The sequence below is a fragment of the Artibeus jamaicensis genome, unplaced genomic scaffold (genome assembly GCF_021234435.1).
Source record: "Artibeus jamaicensis isolate MK-2021 breed Jamaican fruit bat unplaced genomic scaffold, CSHL_Jam_final scaffold_1019, whole genome shotgun sequence".
Lineage (NCBI taxonomy): Eukaryota > Metazoa > Chordata > Mammalia > Chiroptera > Phyllostomidae > Artibeus > Artibeus jamaicensis.
This window is the reverse complement of record NW_026522025.1, coordinates 10,779,486-10,803,048: the sequence shown is the minus strand read 5'-3', so window position 1 is coordinate 10,803,048 and position 23,563 is coordinate 10,779,486. Positions and strand designations below refer to the sequence as shown.

General features: G+C 39.7%; 1 protein-coding gene across 4 annotated transcripts in view; it reads right to left on the bottom strand.

The window, feature by feature from the left end:
- NFIA (nuclear factor I A) overlaps positions 1–23,563 on the bottom strand; it is a 369,636-nt gene that overhangs the window by 61,638 nt on the left and 284,435 nt on the right. For all 4 annotated transcript variants that reach the window (XM_037136211.2, XM_037136215.2, XM_037136217.2 and 1 more), the window contains exon 7: positions 9,024–9,152. In XM_037136211.2, the coding sequence (XP_036992106.2) occupies positions 9,024–9,152 (129 nt within the window). The remainder of the gene's footprint in view (positions 1–9,023; positions 9,153–23,563) is intronic.

Genomic DNA, 23,563 nt, shown 5'->3' with positions numbered 1-23,563 from the left:
ATGGTTCTGTCAATAGGAAAGGTTGAAACCCTGCACTGAAGCTTAAATGTGAGCTTCATATTTAAAACAGCAATTTGTGTGTGTGTATGTGTGTGTGTGAGGGAGAAAGAGAGAGAGAGAAGGAAACATTCTGCATAAAGAGAATACAAGTCTAATGTTGACTTTTTCTACTCTGAAAAAAGAAAAGAATGAGTCTAAATACAGAATCAACATTATATTAAGCTAAACCAGAAAATAAGGAACTGCTGGAGATTTATCTGATTATGTGATTTATAGTACAAATGATACCCAGAAGTCTTATCACAGGAGGACTTCTAAGAAACCTTGCACAGAACTACTGCCTTCACTGTGTATGCATATGTGGGTCTATGGTGTGTGTGTGTGTGTGCATGTGTGTGTGTGTGTGTGTATGAGAGAGAGAGAGAGACATTCCAAGGGACAGCAGCTGCTTTTGTCAAGATGAGTTTAAATGTGGGTCCACATGGTTAATCACCCTATTCTCTGTGGCTCTCACCCTGGGGGCATTTTGCTTCTTTAAGGGATTAAGGAGCCAATTGGTTTTACCGCTCTAACCTGTCCTGTTTGGGACAACGAACTAATGCGATAGCACTGCACTAATGCGATACCACTGTGGAAGAGCTCTCTTTAGAAGTTTGCTGTGGGGATGACAAATTAACCCAGCAGGGTGCCCCACCCGTCTATCTCAGTACAAATTATTAGTGTAATAGAGCTTTTAGTTATGCATTTATCTAGTAATTATTGAATGTTACACAAAACCAAGCTGAGCAGCCCTGGCCCTTTATGAGGTTGGCTCAGTGGGTGGCCTTACAGTTAATTTAGGGTAGTTCTCCACCAAGCAGTTCACTTGCAGACAAATTAGCTGAACAGCTTTCTCCTTTAAATATTTTCCATGTCACAGTGAAACTCTTTACAATACAATAAAGGTACAGTTTTAATTACACGCTTCCTGACTTTTGTTTAGTTGTAGTTTTAAAACATTTGCTGGCATTGTTTTTTTTTCTTTCCCCTTTTGGCTGGACAGTAATAGCTAATCGTAAGTATCTGGCTAATGAATTTAATAATTTCCTGAACTGGGACTTAAAGGGCCTCTGCTGAAAAGCTGCTTTTCCTCTCTACTCTCCAGTTCCTTCAAATCATCGATACTGTTTCCCATGAGTCTGGGCACTGGCACTTGAGCTAACCTTGACCGATGTTCACAATCAGTCTTCTTTTTCAATGCTCCTCAAAGGTGGTAGTAGGTAGGTCTGTGACACCTGCTTTAAAAAATCAATTCTGGCAATTCTTTTTGTAGAAAGACAATGTAATGTTTTCTCCAATAACATACTCCAGTAATAAATAAACACCTTGTGTCTGTTGGCAGATATTTCAGCACCTTGTTAGCAACAGGTACTTAATTGCTTCTCATTTTCCTGAGATGATTCAATTGCACTAAACCAGGAGAGACTAATTAGATTCAGCTCCATGGAAAGGAGCACCAGCATGTTCTACAACTGAGTTAAAAGCTCTTCTAAAAGGCAAAGGAGTCTGCAGATATGATACAAGAAAGCTGAACAGATTCACCTCTTGGGTATGGGAGTCCATGCCAAGGGAAGGGTGCCATGGTTACGGCAACAATAAAGCACCGGGGAATATTTCTTTGGAAAGGTCCTTAGTTTGGACAGAAAAGTTTGTAATACCACAGCAAGTATAAAAAAGGGCACCAAATCATTTTGGAGTCAGCATATCTCTTAATGTCAATCAAAGTGGAAGTTCTTTTAAATGAAAACCAAGCAAGTATCTACAGAGCCCTTATTCAGCACACTGTGTACCGTCCTCAGTGCTGCTGAAGATCCATGCCCTCGGATATCATATTACTACTGTTACACACAGGGCATGAAAAGAACTACATGTTACTCCCAAACCTTCTCTTTGCTTGCCCTCAATCAAATCCATGCACGCATTCACTGAGTCAACACATGTCTATCGAATGCTTTCCTGATGCCCAGGGAGAGGCTGAGGGATACAGGACAAATGAAGATGAGGTCCCTGCCCTAACGGTCCCTGCCATCTGGTGACTATCGTTGCCTTCCTCTTCCACCTCTCCCTCCTTGCTCCTCGGTGACTGTGTATGAATCTATACTCCCCCGACTTTCCTGGTGACCTCCGCTTCCTGGAAGGTGGTCTTCAATCTCATCATTCTCTGCAGCTTATTATTCTTGGCCCAGCTGGGAGATATTGTTAGCTGCAGAGCCTCAGATGTCTCACCACTAAGAGCAGGATCCCTGTGTGGGCCACGAGGATCATGGACTTACAGAGGTTTACAGAGCATGTAAACTTTTGACTACCTCTCTAAACAAAAACTGGCATGATTCTTCGAAGGCTGCACAATAAATCTTTGGTTTATATGGCTATTATTTTAGTATATCTTACTCATATTTTCAGAATCAGGGCAATTTTACTTCTAAACTTCCACTGTGGGTGTGTAGCCCATAAAAAAGTAGGGGTTTAGCCTCATGCTCACATTTTGTATGTCTTAATTCCTTAGTGTTTAGTTGTCTAAAAGTGTGACTTGTTTGCTGTGGCTTTGTTTTGCATGAAGGCAGAAGGCGGTCTGGTTTAGAACAGCGGTTAAGTCTCATGCTTGTTGGGACTTGCACAGCGTCAGATGCCACAGCAGGTCTCCATCAGAACAGCCCTGCCCTGGCCAGCGCCCTTTGCCGCCCCCCCCCCCCCGCACAACAGTGCAACTGCTGGTCTCTTGCCCTGCCCGTTCGCCAGGGGTAAGCTCTCTGAGGCTGGAACCCAAGCTTCTTTGTTTGCACATTTTAGCAAGTAGTATAGACCTTGAATATTGTCAAGTGCTGGACACTTTTAATACACACAGTAATGTTTTGTGGAAAACATTAATGGGACCCCAGACAGTAATGGGAGTCTACAAGCTAATTTCAATATTTAAAAAACCCAAACTGACCTCAAAAATTATTTTCTGAAGTGATTTGCACCTACCAGAAACTCTGCATTACAAGTAGCAAGGACTCGTGGGGCCAATAAAAAGAGGTCAAGTGATTTGTTTGTTTACGGCTATTATTTAAAACATACAGTGTGTTAACATGGTTATGTCATGCTTTCCAAAAGATCTAATGACTATGTTTTGTCTTGGACTAATAAAAAATGTAAATACAAACTAATTGTTTAAATAAATGCATTTTATTTCCCCGAGGGGGTAGAAAAAGGTAGAAACTACTGATATGGTGGAACAAGCACCGCAGTGGAGACTATTTCTAGTCTGGGCTCTGGCCAGCTGAGACTTCTCATCTGTACGAGTAATGGGGAATATTTGCTAACTGTTAACTATCACACTGCTCTTCAATTTATCTACTTATAAACCTAATTTTATACAGAGTGGCAATATTCTCAGAAAAAAACATCTAGCCCTGGCTGGTGTAGCTCAGTGGATTGATGCGGGCCTGTGAACCAAACAACAGCAGTTCAATTCCCAGTCAGGGCACATGCCTGGGTTGCAGGCCAGTTTCCAGCAGGGAATGCATGAGAAGCAACCATATACTGATGTTTCTCTCCCTCTCTCTTTCCCTTACCCTCTAAAGATAAATAAATAAAATCTTTAAAAAAGAAAAAAAATCTAGATTTTTTTGGCCTCCCTTGCAGTTAGAGATGATTACATGATATGGTTCTGACCGTGCCCCATAAGATTCTATACAAAGTGGCAAAATGCGCTGGTAGGCAGGCACTTTTTGCTTTGGTCCCTTCCCATTTTTCTGCTTGGAACATACGAGAGAGGCAGGAGCACAGTGGCTATGTTGTGACCATGAGGTCGCAGAAGGAGGATGCAAACAACACAGAAGGAGGAAAGCATGGAAGGCTGAGAGAAGGAATCTCAGTCCTGGATGGCATCATACTGCCACCATAACACAGTCCTGAATCACATGCTTGTTTTCATATGAGAATACTATGACCTGCGTACTCAGATTTTCTGACACTGCAGCCAAACACATTGAGTTGCTGTGCTCAGTACTAAATTAAGGATCACTCATTATCTCACTTTTGAAAAGAGCAAAGACTTAGGCAGAAACATAAGTTTTAAGAAGACAAACTTTCTAAAACATCACAGATGTTTACTCCAAATAATACTCAAAAGGAGTTAGATTCTTTAAATCAACAAGCAAACTTAAAAATCTTTCCAAGGCAAAAGAAAGAACAAAGATTTTTTCAATTGTCAAGAATAAGATTAATTTTCATGAATTAAATACTATATTATGTTTAAAATTTTAAGTAATGGTAAAAGAAAGTTCTTGAAAGCCCAATCTTTCAGCTTAAAGTGCACAGTAACTATAATAATGTAAAATGACATACAAATGCCTTTTTGGAAACTTAATATCTTCCCTACTCCCCAGGATATTCCAAAATACTTTAACCCCTCAACTTAGTTTTAACTACATAGCTTACAAAGTATTATCCCCACGATACAGATGGCCAAACTGAGGCCACAAGGTTAAGTGATTTATTGAAGCCACAAAACAATCCAGTATCAGAGAAGAGACTCATTTTAAGGAACCACACAACCTATGTTCACAACAATGAAAACAGGCAAGTGATTAGAATAGCAAAAAAACAGGAAAAAGCATAGCTTTTTCACAGCATATCAAAGTCTTACTCATATGATCTTGCAAAAGCTTTCTTTGGATGAAAGGCCAAGGTTCTTCCCCATCTTGGACAGTCCTTGTAAAGGAGTACTCTGTAAACTGTTAGACGTTTACCACCCTTAGTTTGTCTGAAGCAGCATTTCAGGGGAGGGATGAGTGGCGTGTGTGTCCATCTATGTGCCATTTCATTACTTTGTATTTATTCAGTGAATGTTTGCACATAAAGCTCTCTGTGTGAGACACAATAAAGACACCAGGAAGCGTAAGCCAGCCCGCCTCTTTTTGGAGGTTTCACTCTAGGAGAGCAATGAGAAGTGCGCTAACTACCAAAGCAAGGCAACGTCAGCGGAGGGAGCGTCAGATGTGAAAGGCTGCAGGAGTGTCCGGAGTGTGGGAAGGTGGCAGCTGGGTGCCGCTGAGGTTTCGTGCTCAAAGGGGCACTCGAGCTGGTCCTGGGATGGCTGAGATGTTGACAGGCTAAGGGAGTAGGGACAGCGTGAGATTTTTCAAAGCCTAAATGAAAATGAGTGATTAAATTGTTTACATGACCTCAGGACATACTCTATTTCCAGGCATGGTGTGAATGATGACGAATATATAATTTCATCTACTCCTCAGACAACAGAATTCTCTTGAAGAAGAGACTGTAATCTCTGTTTTGTGGATGAGCCACTGATGACTCAGGCAAGCAAGGCGGCTGGTTCACGTAGTTGGTTCACGTAGTTGGTTCACGTAGTTGGTAAGAGTGCTGGAGACAGGATTCAGACCAGGGTCCACTGGACCCCCTTAGCCTTTGCGCCTACCCACTAGGCTATGCTGCCTCCCTTCAAGGTCCTACTTTTATGCCTTTACTTTGCAATCTTCAAAGAGAGGTTTCTTTTGTAAAAGGTAGCCATCAAATTTCTAAATATAGCTTAGGTTTGCAGTGAAAAATAGGGTCACTGTTTTTTCAATGATGTGACTGTGCTTTGCTGTAGCTCTGTTAAAAAATCATTGAGATATGTTATATAGTTACACTCACAAACTGGTGTTTGTCTGGTCAATGCAACCCCAGGATAAATTTTAAGAAATTTTAATTTCTTAATTTTAAGGAAGGCAATGGAGATCTTGTAGCCTGGGTGCTATCCAAAGGTGAACATACTGTGTGACTCTGGGAAAGTGCAGAGAAGGGCTCCCTTCACCCCTTCATCAGGCTACATCTTTCTCTTTTTCCAGGCCTATTGAAAGTCTGATTGTCTGTCTGGATTCCCTAGTGGTGTAAGTTTGTAAGGTTGAATTTTCCTTCATGTACATGTGATATTTATTCCACACTGATTTCCTTGGGCAGGCGCTCCCTCCTCAGACCTGGCCTCATCTTCCTAAAACATCAACTCTTAGTTCCAGATTTGATGTTATTCTAAGCATTAGCTTTCCAACTGCTTCAGAGAAGGATAAAGGGAATAGAATACTTGTAGCAAATATTTCTTAAATAACAAAAGGCTGAATACCAGCCTTTTAAAAATATCTTAGCCCAAGAATGTCTTATGTTAGCCTATCTCAACTCCATGATTCTTACCCGCAAAGATGCCACTGAAGAGTTTCATCTCAACTACTCCAACTGCCTTCACCGGACCACTAAGGGGGCAGGGGGCAATAAGAACGGGTACCTGAGTACATTTTCCAGAAAGGAGAACCGAGGATACTGGGAGCCATCTTGAATTCTGGTGAAAACAAAGAATCTTTGGTATTCCATAATTCTTAAACTAGGCACCTTTCTCTTTTCCTCTAAAATGATTTCATGAATATATTACGAGATCAAAACTCTTTGTTCTATAGGCTAAGGAGGCCCCCTCTGGTTCACCCAGTATGGATTACTGCAGCAACTGTGCTCAATTGTGTAGCATGAAGAAGCTCCCCGTCATGGCGCCCAGGGGAAAATGCCAGGATGGTTATAACCATTTCTGGAACTATGGTTTTAAGACAAGACTCTCAGATAACACACACTATTTATTGAATAAATGATAATATATGTACATTGCTTTATGTTCCTCAAAGAATCTCTATAAATATTATTTTATGGCAGTTTCTGTATGAAAATACGAAGTTGGGAGGTAAAGTTTATTTGGCAGTAGCATTGTTCCCACGCCATTGGGGAGTATAGTTAAAATTCCAGAAGGTAAATGGCAAGCAAAGAGGCAGCACACCCTGGCGTCCTGACTGTGAGCACACTGTTCTTCCCACCCTCTTCCGCCCGGCTTCGCCATGGTTCTTTCCCGCACTTGGAATGTCCTCCCTTCCCCTGTGCAACCCTTAGGCTTTGACTTCAAGTTGTCTAGGCTTTGAAGTCTCTTTATTTGCTACAAAGTGATAAGTCACAGCACATTCCGTCTTCTAACGGCTCATTTTCTGTCTCTCTCCCAAGCTGGACTGTCTGCCCTATGAGGACAGGAAGCACTGAATTCCAGTGACAGGCACTCAGAAAATCCTTGTTTAGTGAATGAATGAACCTCCAGCGTCCCCTCCTCTGAGCTCCTGCAGAAAGTTATGTTTTTAACATTCACTTAGCATTCAGCATATGTTAACCTGACAATAAAAAGATGAGAAACATCACATGCCTCATCTCCCTGAGACCAAAAATCTTCTTTCTTACTAAAAGAGTTTCCTGTCTCTTATTTTCTGCCACAGCTTAGATATCTAATAAATATTGATTATGAGGGTAATATCATAGTACTAACCCATTTAAAGAGACTCATTCTGCATTTTGGGAGTTTATAATCCAATGCAGATGCAAAGTTTTAAAATTAGAAAAAAAATACATACACACACATTTCCTATCTGATTATATCACACACAGACAAGAGAAATAGTGAGTTGAGAAAGTTCTGTCGATGATCACGAGATGTTTACAGACGGAACACATAAGTTTTCATAATTGTGGAGCTAGAAGCTGCTTCACACAACAGTCAGGACACTCATCTCCTTCAGTGTGATTTCTGCCTCAGTGCCTGCCTCTCAACTGCCATCTTCCTTGGACAGGCACACAGAGTATTTAAAAAGGGATTATGATTTGTGGGACTAACAGCGAGATTAATGAAGGAAACATCAGTTTTCCCAGGTATTTGTCAAAGAAGACGAGAGATCATAACTTTCCAGGATATTTTATGATACCAGCTGGTAGATCACAGACCTACCTAAACGAAAAGCTAACGAACAAGAGCAAACGCAGTTACAATTATTCATTCCCCTACTGTGGGGGGTTTCCTAAACAAACTAATAAATATTTTCATCTTGCAGTGAGATCAAGTTAAGTGACTTGCTGACATTCTCTTGAGGTTTAAAGCTTGTCTTCAATGTGAAATACAAATCATATTTCTTGTGGACACATTTTAATAATAAACTTAAAAGCACACACGGCAAAAATAATGAAAACACTGCAATGAAAACCAGACAAACGACCTACCACTTCAAAAGGAGCGGATGAAGACTGAACATCAACAGTCAACACCGTGATGCAAACAACCCCAATGCAAAATGCCACACATGAAATTAGGTTTCAAGTGAAGGGAATCGCCAGGGATGAGAAAATGAAAAAAGCGATTACACTTGACCCTGGAACAAGGTGGGGGCTGGGGTGCCAGCCCACCACACGGTTGAAAGTCTGCATACAATCCAAGTCGGTCCTCCATGTATACCCATGCACAACTGCTGACTGAAGATACAGTTGACCTCTGAAAAACTTGCGTTTGAACTGTGTGAGTCCGCTTATTTGCAGGTCATTTTTTAATCCTCACCAGAGGATATGTTTATTGATTTCAGAGAGAGGGAGAGAGACAGAGAAACATCAATGTGAGAAACACCAATTGGTTGCCTCTTGTACGTGCCTCAACCGGGAATCGAACCTGCAACCTTTTGGTGGTGTACAGGATGACACTCCAAGCAACTGTGCCACCCAGCCAGAGCTAATAGGCAAATTTTAAAAATTCCGTGTTGTTTAAGAGTCCACTGTACTTGCTCACCTAAACACACACACACACACACACACACACACACACCACGCTCTTGTAAAATTTATAGAACAAATTTAATGTTGGTTCAATTCAAATGATCTCCCACCATTTTGCAACAACACACTGGCAAAGAAAGAGGTTTGGTCGATTCTATTCACCAATGTCGCCTCGATAAATTCAATTAAAAAAGGATCAAGGGATTGATGCCAAATCTCTTTGGTCCCTAATATCCCAAAGCTGTCCCCAGTGATAGGAAATTGAAACACTCACTGCCTTCGGGAGCATTGTGGGGGAGTCCTTGCTGCCTCTCATTTTGCTACCCTGGCCCCAAGGCCATGATCTAAGTACAACCAAGGGTGCCTACAGAACGGCTCACCTCTGGGTCCCGTAATGACCGGTCGGTGGTGCTGTGTGAATGCTGTTCCCAGGGAGGAGGTCTGCGAAGGGGAGGGGCTGCTGAAACCAGACTTCTCCGACTTCTTCAGTGTTGTTGGAGATGGCATTCCTGGTAAGAAGGGTGGATTGATAAGCACACTGTAATTCGTGGAACAACGGCTTGTGCAGCCTCACAGATAAAACGTACAGAATTAAAAAAGGAAATCTAGCAGTAGATAAAAAATTTGTTTTGAATTGTTTGAACTTGTCACAGGAACAAACAGGAGACAAAATGGTCTCTTGTTAAGTCTGTACATAGTGAGTTCAACTTCTACTAAATCACAGTCCATTTGGGCATTATGAATGCTCTCTCATTATGGAGTGCCACATTGCCACCGGTCTCCGGGTGGTGCCCATGGTCTCTGAGACCCTTCATAAGGGAAGCTATAGAAGCACAAGAAGGCCTCTTTGCCATCATTTCATCTTCTCAGTTACATTGCACTAAAGGCACCTTAAATTATCTTGAATAATTTAGCTATTTTAACATTAAAAAACTCTCAACAATGGTAACTCAGTTGCTTATGTGGTAGATTATTCATAATAAAAAACTAGGAAAAAATAAAAAATACCTTCACTGCCCAACAACTGGTATTTGATAGAACCAATGCAAATAATACTGTAAAAGAATAATGACACAGAAAGATACTTGTTTAACACCATAGAATAAAGACATGGGACGTGTTTACAAAATAGGGTGCTATGGGATGATGCCTTGGACAAGGATGGTTCTGGTGCAGAGAAAGGACAGGGGCATAACCCTGACGGCAGTTCTCCGCTGTGTTGGGTTGAGGCCATTCCCATTGCCTCTTCTGCCTTACTTGTCTTTTCCATGTGGGCATGTTACTTTTCTGTTAAGAAAATACAATAAAAAACTTGTTTTTTAAAATAGTATTTTTTACTATAGTTTCTAGGGTTTTCACAGCATTTCCAGTGGAATGGGGGAGGTGTTTTGGGAAGAAAATGATGAGAAAATAGCCCCTCATAGTTAGCGTATTTGTAATGTTCTTAGAAACCAATGCTGACACACACAAGTGGAGGCACCTATCAGTTTGGTAAGGTGCCAATTAAGATAATAAAAACTCATATATACAAATAAAGAAAATGATTCCCAGCTCCCACATTAAACGACCAATTTGGGCTCTTTTAAGTTTGCAGCACAAAACTAGGTCTGCCTATGATCAGAGAATTATTTGGGTGAATAGTAAAAATAAATAATAAAATAATAATAATATTAACATGTAACTGTTACTGAGTGGTTGCTAACTACCATGCACTCTGCCAAGCGTGTTATAGGTACAGATCTGTTCTGACACTTAGACAGTTTGGCCTATGCCTAAATATGTCCTTATTAGAGCTGATCATAGATTTCTTTAATGAGATTTTACAACACAAATAATGTGTGTTGACTGCAGATTCTATAAGGATGAGACCATGTTTGCTTGGCCCCCTTCTACTTTCAGAATCTAACAAAGGGCTTGGGACACAGCGTGTGGCCTGAAAAGATGTTCAAACTACTTACATAGGTCTCAGCTTTATCTGTGGCTTTAATAATAGATACTTGGAAATAGCAAAACTTGGGGTTTCAACCCTAAGGGGGGATAACAAACCAGTAGGCACATTTGCATAGCTAGACATAAGGGCAAAATGAAGTTGTGTGTGATTTCCACTAACTTGACGAATCTAGATCAGATCCATTTTAGATCAATGTCGCTGGGATTTCAATTAAAAACAAAGTCACCAGGTTACTTTAGCTGCTGTTTCTTTGCTCCTTAAATCAGTAACCAAAGGCACACCACACCACGGTCCTAACATCATTAGGATCAGTTGAGGTTTTGCCTTAACACTCATTTCAAGTAAACTAATTTAAGTTCTAGTCATGTAATTATATTAGAGAAGAGATTTCAAATTAAAAGATTAAAGGAAAGGAATAAAGAGTTACCAATACTTAAACAAATCTCCCAGTTCAGTTAAATCTCTTCTGTGCAAAAAATTTTTAGGCTGCCAGCCAGTCCACCGATTTAAACTTAGTCAAATGCCTGAATTACATGTTATGAAGCAGAAATAGAATAGAAAATGAAAATGTCAAAAATTTTAAGATAGCAGAATTTTTGCCAGACTATGGAATCACTGGTAAATGCAATTTTTGCCAGACTATGGAATCACTGGTAAATGCACTGCTTTCTCTTAAAGAAAGCAGGTAGTTGGGCTTAAGGAAAAGTTATCATTTCTTTGAAAACTTGATCCAACCCATGTTATTCTAAATAGGGCAAAAATATTGACATAATTTAAATCTACTATTTACCCTTATAAAAGTGATGTGTACATAGGATACATGCATCGAGGATGATCAAGTGGGTAAATGCATTAAAAAACAGCAAGATTCAACCCTCTGGGAAAGGGTTAAAGAGAAGAACTAGTGTTTGCATGCAAGAAGAAAGAGCCAAACTATGTATAATTTTCTAAGTTTATCTCAGTCAAGCAATATGAACCATGGGCTGTCACGAATCTCAGAATTACTTTGTGTTTTCAATTTTTAAAGACCCATATTGAGTACACTTCCTTATTATATACTTGAATATTTTCTCCATAAGCATAATGTATGTGTTGGTTAATTTGCTTTGTATTCTCAATTGATCAGATGAAATTTTAAAATGTTAGTAAACAGCTTTATATTAATATATGAGAGAACATTAATCTTGACTTTTGCTTTTGAAATCAGATTTGGTTTCTGTACATTATTTTAAAAATAAACTCCTTGTTAAAATTTCTGCTTCCAATTAGCTATCATGCTTGTTAGACACATTTACCATACAGACTCAATGACTGATTGTCTTTCTCTGAATGAATGAAAACCTTAATTCCAATGTATTTTTTAGAAATATTGCATTAAAAGAGATTTAGATAAGTTAATGCTACCGCTTTTTCTGAGATAGACAGAATATCACTTTAAAGTTCTTTCCAATATGTAAAAGTAAAGAATTTTACACAGTGAGAAGCAGAAATTTAGCATACTGCTTTGTTTCGGTGGGACATCTCTTCCTGTTGATTGCTATTAAAAATCCAAATGGTGGTAAATAGAATAGAAGATGGGTTCCAAGAAGCACTTTGGCTTGTCATTGCTTTTCTAACCATCCAGCCATTCTGAGTTTTTCTCCACTTTGCCATTTTTCTAATCTACTGGAGTCACTTACACTAGTGGACAAAGGCAAACATACATGAAATTCTAGCCATTCAGTAACTCTAATCTCTAGAAGCAGTTGTGAGCAAGAAGCCCAACAAGAAAACCTTGAAAATACAGGCCGAATACAGTATTCACCAAGATTCTGTTAGATTCCATCATTAGTGTTTGTGGTAATCAAAATTCTAGAATGGCCCTAAGATTCGTGGCCCCTGGGGTACATACTTTGTATAATCCCCAACCCTTGAATGATGGATGTCATTCAAATATGATGGATACTTGTCATTCGAGTATGATGGAGTATGATGGATGCCATTCTTGTGTTATGTGGCAGAGGTGCAGGAACCTTTGCGGATGTAATTAAGCTCCCTAATCAGATTACTTTTAGTTAAGTAAAGAGTTATTATCCTGGGTGGGCCTGGCCTTACCAGGTGAGCCCTTAAAAGAGGGATTAGAAGACAGAAAGATGTTCCTTCTGGCTTTGAAGAAATAAGCCATTGTGTGGCAAAAGGGTCAGTGAGAGGGCCACGTGGCAAGGAACTGCAGGGACTCTAGGGACTAAGTGGGACCCTGAGCTGATATCCAGCTTTAAGAAAGCTGGGACTTCAGTCATAAAGCTACAATGAACTGATTTCTGCCAACAAGCAGGACAGTTTGCAACAGGACCCTGAGCTCCAGAAAAGAATGTAGCCTGGACAAAATTTTGACTGCATCCTTGTGCAACAGACCTTGCAAAGAGCAGCCAGCTATATTGTGCCCAGGCTCTTGACCCATGGGAATCATGAGATAATATTTACATGTTGATTTTAGCTAAGTTTGTGGTGAACAGCAATAGTAAAATAACACCGCACTCAAATAAAAAAACTCTTGTCAGTGCTAGAGTGGGTGCACTGAGGATTGTACTGTGCACTAATTACTCTCCAGAATTCCATAAATTCCCATTATTTTTAGCAAATCCACCTTAGGTTGTGAGGTTTCTACTAGTCTATGCTCACCCAGAAAAAAATGGTAAGACAGTCTTCTGTAGAAAAGGCCAACAAATGGTTATTTCCAATGGCATAAACACTTTTGAAATTTTCTATTTTCCCCTGATTTTTTCAAGAAACATCAATCACAAAATCAGATCAAATAATATGAAAAAACTCAAACATAATTCTCGGGGTCTCCTCCAACAAATCAAGGTTTGTTTTGGTAACTTTTTGCTGCAACCTGATGTTAAAGAAAGTAAAAACACAATACAGGGCGGGGGAAGGTAATTAACTTCAACTCCCCCTTTCTCCCAAATCATGAGATTTACCGCACACTAATTTTAACTAAGAACTTCACAGTGACACTTGTGAAGCAAATCCTACAGGAATAACAAAGTAATACAATGCTGGTTTCGTTTCAATAATGTTCATTTGCAGTCACAACCTGAGAGAAACTCTGGAAACAAGCAAACTCTGCACTTTGGTTTTAAAAATCCAGTGTCTAAGCAGGTTAGAGAGGATCACAAAAAGCTGTGAGTCTGGTTGTTCCCGTTTGACCTTAGACACTCTCCTGGCTGTTGCATCATCTCATTCCCTCCAACCGAACTTTACTAGTGCTTTACCCAAACAACTATTAAACCAGACTTAAAGGCTATGGGACACTTTCGTCCATGCAGTGGCCTCAGCAGAGCCAGGAGTCAGCTAAAGAGACAGTCACCCAATCTCTGCATAATGATCGTTTCCAAAAACCAGACCAGAAATAATAAAAGCTACAAATTATGGAGTACCTACTAAGTGCCATGTACAGGAGCCCCCCCATCCTTATCCATAGTTTTGTTTTTCATGGTTTCAATTACCTGCAGTCAATTGCAGTGTAAAATTATTAAATGGAAAATTGCAGAAGTAAACAATTCATGAGTTTTCACTTGAGTGTAGTTCTGAGTAACATGATGAAATTTCGCGTCTTCCTGATTCTTCTCATTTGAGATGTGAGTCATCCTTTTGTCCAGTTTATTCACACTGTACGGGCCACCCTCCCTGTTAGTCACTCAGTAGCCAACTGAGGTATCAGATTGACTGTTGCAATATCTCAGTGCTTCAAGTTACTCGTGTTCAGTAACCCTTATTTCATTTAATAATGGCCCCAAAGTGCAACAGTAGTTATGCTGGCAGTTCAGACACGCCAAAGAGAAGTCATAAAGTGAAAAGGTGAGTTCAGTGCAATAAGATAGAATGAGAGAGAGAGAGAGAGAACATTCACATAACTTTTAATACGATACATTATTATAACTATTCTATTTTTATTAGCTATTGTTGTTAATCCCTTACTGTGCCTAATTTAGAAATTAAACTTTATCACAGGTATATTTGTATAGGAAAACAGTGTGGATAGGGTTTGGTACTATCTGTAGCTTCAGGCATTCACTGGGGGTCTTGGAACATATCCCTTGTGGATAAAGGGGGGCCCACTATACTTACATCTTCACCTCAGACAGGGGGTATTATTATCCTGCCTATAACTTAATGTTACAGAAACTAGATATCCAGTTATGTCAAACAGCTTGCTCAAGATCATTCAGCTATTAAGTGATATTTCAGACCCAGGTCTCTGGTTCTAAAGCTTGCACGTTTTGTAATACATTACATTCCCTTATGTGCTTCTCCTTGTATACTATGAAACCAGTGTCCTAGTTAAGTCAATTAAGTATATATAAAGTTTCTAATTTGGTTACCCAAAGGAAAAAAATCAAAGAAAGGGTATATCAGCTGCAAAGGAATATCCAAAAATAAAAACTCTGAGGTATAGTAAGAATCATCTTCTCTTACATATCAAAAGCTTCTCTTGGCTTTAGTAGGGATCAGTTAGAATTTTATTAAACATATTGAATGTATGTATCATCAGATACATAACACAGAACCTCCAATAAATAAATATTGCATAGACTTAGAAGATCACAACCCAGGGAGGAATAAACTGTAAAATAGCAAATACAGACATTTAATATTTACAATAGGTCTCTTGCCTATTTGAGTTGCTTTCTCTATAAAGCATCTTGAAAAAGTAAGTAGAAAGGATCAAAATTATTTTTGTAAGAGTCATTAATAGCTTCCAACTCTAGTATATATTGTAATGCAGCAATACTTCACTTAATCAGAGGTACAGTGTAACACACAATTGCAACATGTGCAGTTCAGTACGTCTTGGCATCAAGGGAAGCCTCTGAGCTCCTAACGTTAGTGTCAAAATAGGCATCTAAATTGAGGCATTTAACTAATAGGAAAGTGTAGTTTTACAGGAACTAAGGAAAGTGTTTCAAGAAGGTTGTGACTGAACGGGTTGAATGCTACTGAAAGGTCAAGTATGAGGACATATGAGCTCCAGGAGAGTGAGGCACATGGAAGATAGGTTAGAATGGTCTACAAAATCAGTGGGAAGTGAAGAAGCAGGAAAAACAGACACAGTCAGCTTTTTCATGAAATTAGTCTGTAGAGGGAAGCAGAACAAGAGGGTAGTAGCTATAGTGAGTTGGCAGGAAATGAGGCTGATGCCAGGATTTGAACCCAGTGAGCCAAAGCTCTTCCTCCTTTTGGTGTAGCACTCTGAGATGCCTATTGCTGGAAAAAGTTCTGATTACTTATCTATCTTACTGATACAAACCAATCACGAGCTGGTTTAAAACAGAGTTTGATGACGATACTTAAATCTTTGTCTTCAGCCTAAATGGCATGCTAACTGCTATTGTGGCTGTTTTCTTTACATTTAGGCCTTCGGGTTCCACTCTACCTCCAGGTCTGAGTATGGGGAATGGATGCCTTCGGCCCATCTGCCAGACTAATGGTAAAGCAGACATTTCAGTGCCATTTTTCAAGCATGGGATGAAGGATGGGTACCAGCATCACGTTTTCTAAGTCATCCTCCACCCTCAAGTCAATGCTCAGACTTATCTTCCAGATGCAGAGCTATGCAGCAGTCCCACAGGCGATGCAGGACCTGCCTGGGATCATTTCAGCTGCACCTTGTGATGAGATCATCTCCAACTGTGATGCTAAATAAAGGCTGTGATTGGACAGGCTAATTCCACAGTGAAAGGGCTGTTCTGTCCCTGTGGGGATAAACACATGCTGTGGGGCACAGGGGGGTGGTTCGAGATACTGCACTCCACTTAGTTTTGTTTCCTAATGATAAAATACGTTAGGGTTCATTCTAATGTAATTTATTATGATGAACACACCCTACAATAAAAAAAGGTAAAACATTCAGACTCTTTTGACTTTTAACCTTTCCGGTGAGTAAAAATGTTTTAAAATCATTTTTATGATAGAGAGAATAAAATGAAAGCTAATATAGCTTCTGAGGTTTATCCTTTTTACACTATAGGCAACCATTTAAAATGAGCTCAAAGGACCCCCCGAAGAATTACCACATCATAAAGAAGTTCACATAATTTAAAAGGCTTGGATACAAGTGATTTCTTCAATTTCTAAAAATGGGAGAATGGAGTGAAAATGATATAGATTATTCAGGAGAAAAGAAAGATGAATTCTCTAATGTATTCCAAATGTTCATTTGTGAGTGAAAATTTACAACCAGCAAGAGTAGAGAATAGACAAGAGAAAAATGTCATAGAAAAATCTGGTTCCTGGGCCAATAACACAGTCTCTCGTTTTTTTTTTTTAGTGTATTTCCTTTTTTTTTTTTCAGGCTAAATACAGGCAGCCCAGTGTCAGGACTAAAATTTAAAAAGTACATTTCATGCTCCATATACTTACAAGCTGGAGATTCCCAACCCAACCTCTCCTCCCCTGAGCCATCCTACCCTCCCTGTGTTCAGAGAGGAATTGATTTTGGCTCAACACAACCATCACACCCATTCACAGAGGACTGAAAATAAAGACGAAGTTACCGAGAAAACCAAATTACTTCCTTTGCATGAAAAATAAATATAGTCTAATATAGCATAAATGTTTTATTCATTCTGCTTAGATATCCAGCAGAAAAGTAAAACACTCAATCATACACATGTGTGGGTTATATCTGCCCTGTCTAATATGGTAGCTACTAGCCACCTGTGGCTACTTAAATTTAAATTAATTAAAATTAAATGAATTGAAAACTTCAGTTGCTCATGACAGCTGCATTTCAGTGTTCTAACAGCCACATTTGGTAGTTGCTACAGGACTGGATGGTGTATAGAGGACATTTGCATTACTGCAGTAAGTTTTATCCGATAGCTCTGGTCTACTTATACCACTGGATACAAGGTGGGGCCAAAAGTAGGTTTACAGTTGTTTGTATAGAAAAATAACATAAAAATTAATTAGTAACAATACAAGAATAAACCGTTTCACAACTGTAAACCTACTTTTACCCCACCCTGTAGATTTTTTTCTTTTTACTTTTTTTTGGTCCTGTTATAAAACTGTTGGTAAATCTTACTTTTTTTTTCTAGCATGTTTGGGCCCTTTGTGAGCTACAAAAGCAAAACATATGCACTGTATAAATACAGAATTATATAAAAAGGAAAAAAGCCCCAAAAGCAAAGCCTTTTCCTCCCCATCTCCAATAAGCTAGGGGTAACCCAGGGCTTAAGCTTGGTCAATATCCTGACATACTTTTCTCCAGCTACTGGACTCATTTCAATGATGAGAAGTTAAGTGCTTATTAAATTATGCTCACTTCTGTCAGTTAAAACATGATTGAAAGCTTGGAGTGTAAGGGTCCTCCTGATAAAATTTAATTTTAGAGATGCGTAGTCTCTGATGTTCTCTGTTAGTTATACACCTGCAGTGGGAATCTGTTAGTCCCAATGTTCCTTGGATATAAACACAGCATCTATCACTTTATTTAAAGCAAAATTTGAACCTGATTGAAACATTTCATAGGGGAAAAAAGAATATAATTTTAGGCCTCTTCAAATTGCTTGAACTGTAAAATCAAGTAGTGAACACTAGAAAAGGTTCTGTCAGCTAGAATCTAAGCTTAGTGTAGTCAGCATTTTCTCTCTCAACCTTATTATGGCAAAGCATTTGATTTTTCATCTTTGTGCTCTGTTCATCCCCTCAAATAAACTACTTTGACCTCCACCTGTTACTTAGTGAAATCTGCCTGCCATCCTTCAATAACCCCATTTTTTGCCTTCAAAGGCCTTTGAGTCACTGAGAAAGTGGGAAGATAGAGTTGTGCAATGAACTGAGCGAATACCACTTTATAACTATGCAGCAGTTCAGAGTCGAAGCTGGAAGCTACATGATGAAAGCAAATGGATTTTGCTTTTTAAAGGCAATGCCAGTGGATGTTGGAAGGGGCAACACATTTCATCATTTTCACATGAAATTTTTCATGGAAGGGGGTGGTCTCTTGAGCTATTATTTAATGCAGAAATCCTCTGGCCCTTTGCTTATAAGAAAATCTCTCTAAACTAATTCTGACACCGTTTCAGATATATGAACCAACAGGTCCTTGCAAAGCATACAGATACTTCAAGTAGTACACTAGTCTGATATTTGGCAAAACAAAATGAACCACTAACTTCAATACAGCTTTTCGGGGGTCACACAAAAGGACCACACTTACTGAACACTATTAAAACAAAAAATAATAAATGAAAAGGGAAATAACTATACACAACTACATGGGTCATTTTCTGAAACACAATATCTGACAAAATGTTTTTTTAACAATGGCATATCAGAAAAAAATTCCTATGTAACGCTGTGCTTTCCTGATTAATGCTACACTGAACAGAAGAGACAGTGTCTAATTGTGCCGAATACTTATCTGAGCAGGATGTTTCTGCTCACTGTCGTTTTCTGTGACAACGTAATGATAGATCCGTTTCCGTGTGAATGCAATTATTAAAACCTGCACTGTTTTCTTAAGTGTCTCCATATCTTGGATAAATTATATCAAAAATTACTTATCTGACACTGAGGGTAAATGCTTAGTGAAGTTTTCATATCAATGAAGTAAATGAGTTCCATTCAGTCTCAGCCTTTGTGGAGGATCTCATTCAAGTTTGGTGAAACCGGATCATCATAATGCTTTTATATTAGAGTTAATGATTCACCCTCTTTTTTCCTTGTCTTCTTTGTACAAATGCTAAAGTTTGGTTTTCACTTCAACTAAAAACTGCTCGTGGCCGACATTTTCTCTGGAGTCATGATTTAGCACTTCTCCTTCACATTCACACCTTTTTTTTGGAACCCAACACGAGGATCCAATTTTATACAGACAACACCCCACAGGCCAATCAGAATTGGTTGCTAGCAATACACCATCTTTTGCAGCATTTTCTACTCATGTAATTAACTTTACCCAGAACCTATGAGGAAAAGAGCGCCATACAAGATGAAAACAAGAACAACAACAACACAGCAACAGCACGCCACTTGGGCTCTACGGGGTAGCCTGCCAATCCAAAGGACTATTTTCATGCGTGCCTAAAGAGACAAAACAAGGTTCCTCTCTTTTTTCCCTCCTACATACTAACCCCAAAATTACGACTGTCACCAACCCTGTCCTTAAATGTGAAAAGAGCCAAATATGGGTATTGAATGTAAGTTACCAAATGCTCCCACAAACAGAATTTATGTCTCTGGCTTTAGTTAACTTAAGACAACGATCAAGTAGTCCAAGTAGCAGATAATGACATTTATAATAAATTACATCTCTGCAAAAGTCTTCCAATGTATGGCTAGGACATAAATTTATGTGACCCAAAATGATGCTTATGTGTTATAAAGATTTTTTTTTAAAAACTAAAGGCATGTTAAGATTTCAATGCTGATGGACAAACTCACAAAAATATCAAGCACATCAAAAGGGGGAAATTTTTAAGTCTTTTGAGGATAAGACTGCTTTTCTGAAGCAAAAAAAAATCACTCACTACAAGAATAATGAACTTTTAAAATTAGAAGCAGGTGTCACCACTATGAAGTGATAGATATCAAGGAATAACTAGCTTGAAAAGTGTCCTTATGCATCCTATACTGCTTTTAATCCTTATATGTGTACGTTGACATTAGAACATGAAGTCTCATGTCTCTAAGTCCCTAAAGAGAGTTAAACATGAGAGGCGGGTGGCACAGCCATTTCAATAAGCCCCCTCCTCAGCAGGCTCAGGAAATGTCTGAAAGGCAGATGGCAAATCCTGACATTAAATTGTAAGTAATCCTGATATCCTAGAATTTATGAATCTTGGAAGTGAATCACGGTGAAGCGGTTTCTGGGTGGGGACGGCTGGAATGGCAGAATAAGCTGGTATACGCGGGACACTTCAGATTAGAAATGGGTATTGGGTTCCCATTCTTTGAGTTTCTAACGACCTGAGTGCATTTCCAATGACGCACATGAAAATGTTAACTACCTCTCATTACGTAAAGTGGGAAAAGCCCTAAAGATTGGAATGTTTCTTCCACATGGAGGACAATACAATGTTTGGCCCACGTTAAAATCCAGAGAGCTGGCATGTTATGTGAATGAACACCAAACATTCGCAGCTGTCTAGAAAGCTGGTTCTTCTCAGTGGACTCATGGTGCTGGACCAGGGGCTGAGTTCCTCACTCCAATAGACTGTAGAACCAGGAACCAAAGAAACTCAGCATTTACAAATCAAAAGATTTCACAGGGGGTTTTAATTTTGAGAAAGGGAGGTCAGTAATACTTTACTCTGAAGAAGCAAGCCTACTAACTCTACTTCAATGGTTTCACCCATTCTGTTGCAGTTTAATTTTCATCAAGTTGAAGAGATGCCTTGAATAGGTAAACATGCTTTCCTCCTCACACAACCCCATCAACATTACAACTAAAATGTAGCACAACCATCACTCAGAACCATCACAAGTCTATTTGAATACCAGTCTGACAACTATAGAATTAAAGAAACCACATCCATCCAATCTGGGAGGTGGGATGGAGACACAGAATGAACTGGTCCCAAAGCTATGTGTGGTGGATAAAAATTCAGGAGGATATCTTGGGAGTGAGCAGTCCCAGCTCCATATCAAATTCCCAGCCCAGGATTCCAGTACCAAGAAGATAAGTGCCTGTATTTTGGCTGCAGAAACAAGGGGACTAAATCAGTGGAAGAAATTCTGGCGTCCCAAGCACTTCTTAAAGAACCCACACATACACTTCTCAAACTCACTCCCTCTGAGCTGCAGCACCGGGGTAGCAGCTTGAAAGGTACCAGTGGCATATGGGGAGAAACTGAAGTGTCTGGTATCAAGGCAAGAGCCGGGACACTGCTTTATTTCAGAAGAAAGGCAGGCAGATGCCACTGTCCCTGTTCTGAACCCTCCCCCTACAGAACCACAGAGCTAGCAGGCTGGTGCCATATCTGAGATTCCATCAACCTAGCTAACACTGCTTGTTCCTCCCTGGAGATCCCCTGAGACTCTATCCCACCCAACTTGTGGACCCATCAACTATTATCTGTGACTATTCCATATGAATGGCTGGTCTTGGCTCATGCTTCGCAACTTCCTAAATTCTTCAAACAAGCAACAGCCAGCCTCAGTGAGCCCCCAGACCCTATACCTCTTGCTAAGTGGCCCCAGGCCTGACCCTAGCAGCAGCCATCCTAGATTCACAGCTTGGCTTCACCTTGGAATCTCCAAGCCCAGCACAAGTGGCAGCCATCTCAGATTGCTTTATAACTCAGGCCCAGTGCCCTGGGCAACACACAGGTGGGGGCTGACCTTGGCCCACATGACCCAGGAAACCCCAGAGCCTGTGCACCCAGTAGACAGCTACAGACCACGTCAGAGCACCACCACCCTACCCCTGCACAGCTGATCCTCCATGGAGGGTAGAGGTGGGCCGTCAGTGGTCATAAACAATCTTTGCAGTAGGCTGGCCTGGGTAAATCCCTCCCGTTGACCTGCCAACATCAACCAAGGCTCAACTACAAGGGGAGGATGTACTCAGACTATACAAAGGGTGCTCCTCAGATCCTCAGCTTGGGTACTAGGGGAAGCTGTGCTGCTGGATCCTACAAGATACCTACTACATTAGGCCATGCTACCCAAACAGGGTGTCAAAGCAGCTCTACCTAATACATAGGAATGAACACAGGGAAGCTGCCAAAATGGGGAGACAAAGAAACACGGCCCAAATGAAAGAACAAACCAAAACTCCAGAAAAAGTACTAAACAAAATAGAGATAAGCAGTCTGTCAGATCAGAGTTCAAAACACTGGTTATACGGATGTTCAAGGAACTTGGTGAGGACCTCAACAGCATAAAAAAGACCCAGTCAGAAATGAAGGATACGCTAATTGAAATAAACAACAATTTATAGAGAAACAACAGTAGAGTGGATGAAGCTGAGAATCAGTCAATGATTTGGAACATAAGGAAGCAAAAAAAAAAAAACCCAACCATGCAGAACAGCAAGAATTAAAAATAATCCAAGAAAAAAAGGATAGTGTAAGCAACCTCTGTGACAACTTCAAGCATTCTAACTTTTGCATGATAGGGGTGCCAGAAAAAGAAGAGAAAGAGCAAGAAATTGGAAATCTATTTGAAACAATAATTAAAGAAAAATTCCTTAATTTGGTGAGGGAAATAGACATGCAAGTCCAGAGAGCACGGAGTCCCAATCAAGATGGATACAAAGAGGCCCACTCCAAAACTCATCATAATTAAAATGCTAAAGTTTAAAGGCAAGGAGAGAATTTTATGATCAGCAAGAGAAAAGTAGTTAGTTACTTTACAGAGGAATTCCCATAAGATTATCAGCTGATTTCTCAAAAGAAACTTTGCAGGCTAGAAGGGATGGGCAAGAAATACTCAAAGTCATGAAAAGCAGGGACCTACAGCCATAACCGGTTTACCTAGCAAAGCTATCATTTAGAATTGAAGGGTAGATAAAGAGCTTCCCAGACAAGAAAAAAACTAAAGAAGTTCATTATCACCAAACCATTATTATATGAAATGTTAAAGGATCTTATTTAAGAAAAAGATCAAAACTATGAATAATAAAATGACCATAAATATATATCTATCAATGATTGAATCTAAAAAACTAAGCAAACAAGAAGAACAGAGACAGAGTCGTGGATATGAAGAGAGTTTCAATGGTTGTTGTATGGGAGGGGTGTGTAGGGGAATGGGTGAAGAGGTGAGGGGATTAAGAAATACAGATAGTTACAGAATAGCCACGGGGATGTAAAGTACAGTATAGGAAATAGAGTAGACAAAGAACTTATATGCATAACTCACAGACATGAACAATGGTGGGGGATTCCCTGAGGGAACAGGGTTTGCTGGGTGGTGGGGAGTAAAGGGGGAAAAATTGGGACATCTGTAATAGTATAATAAATAAAATATAAT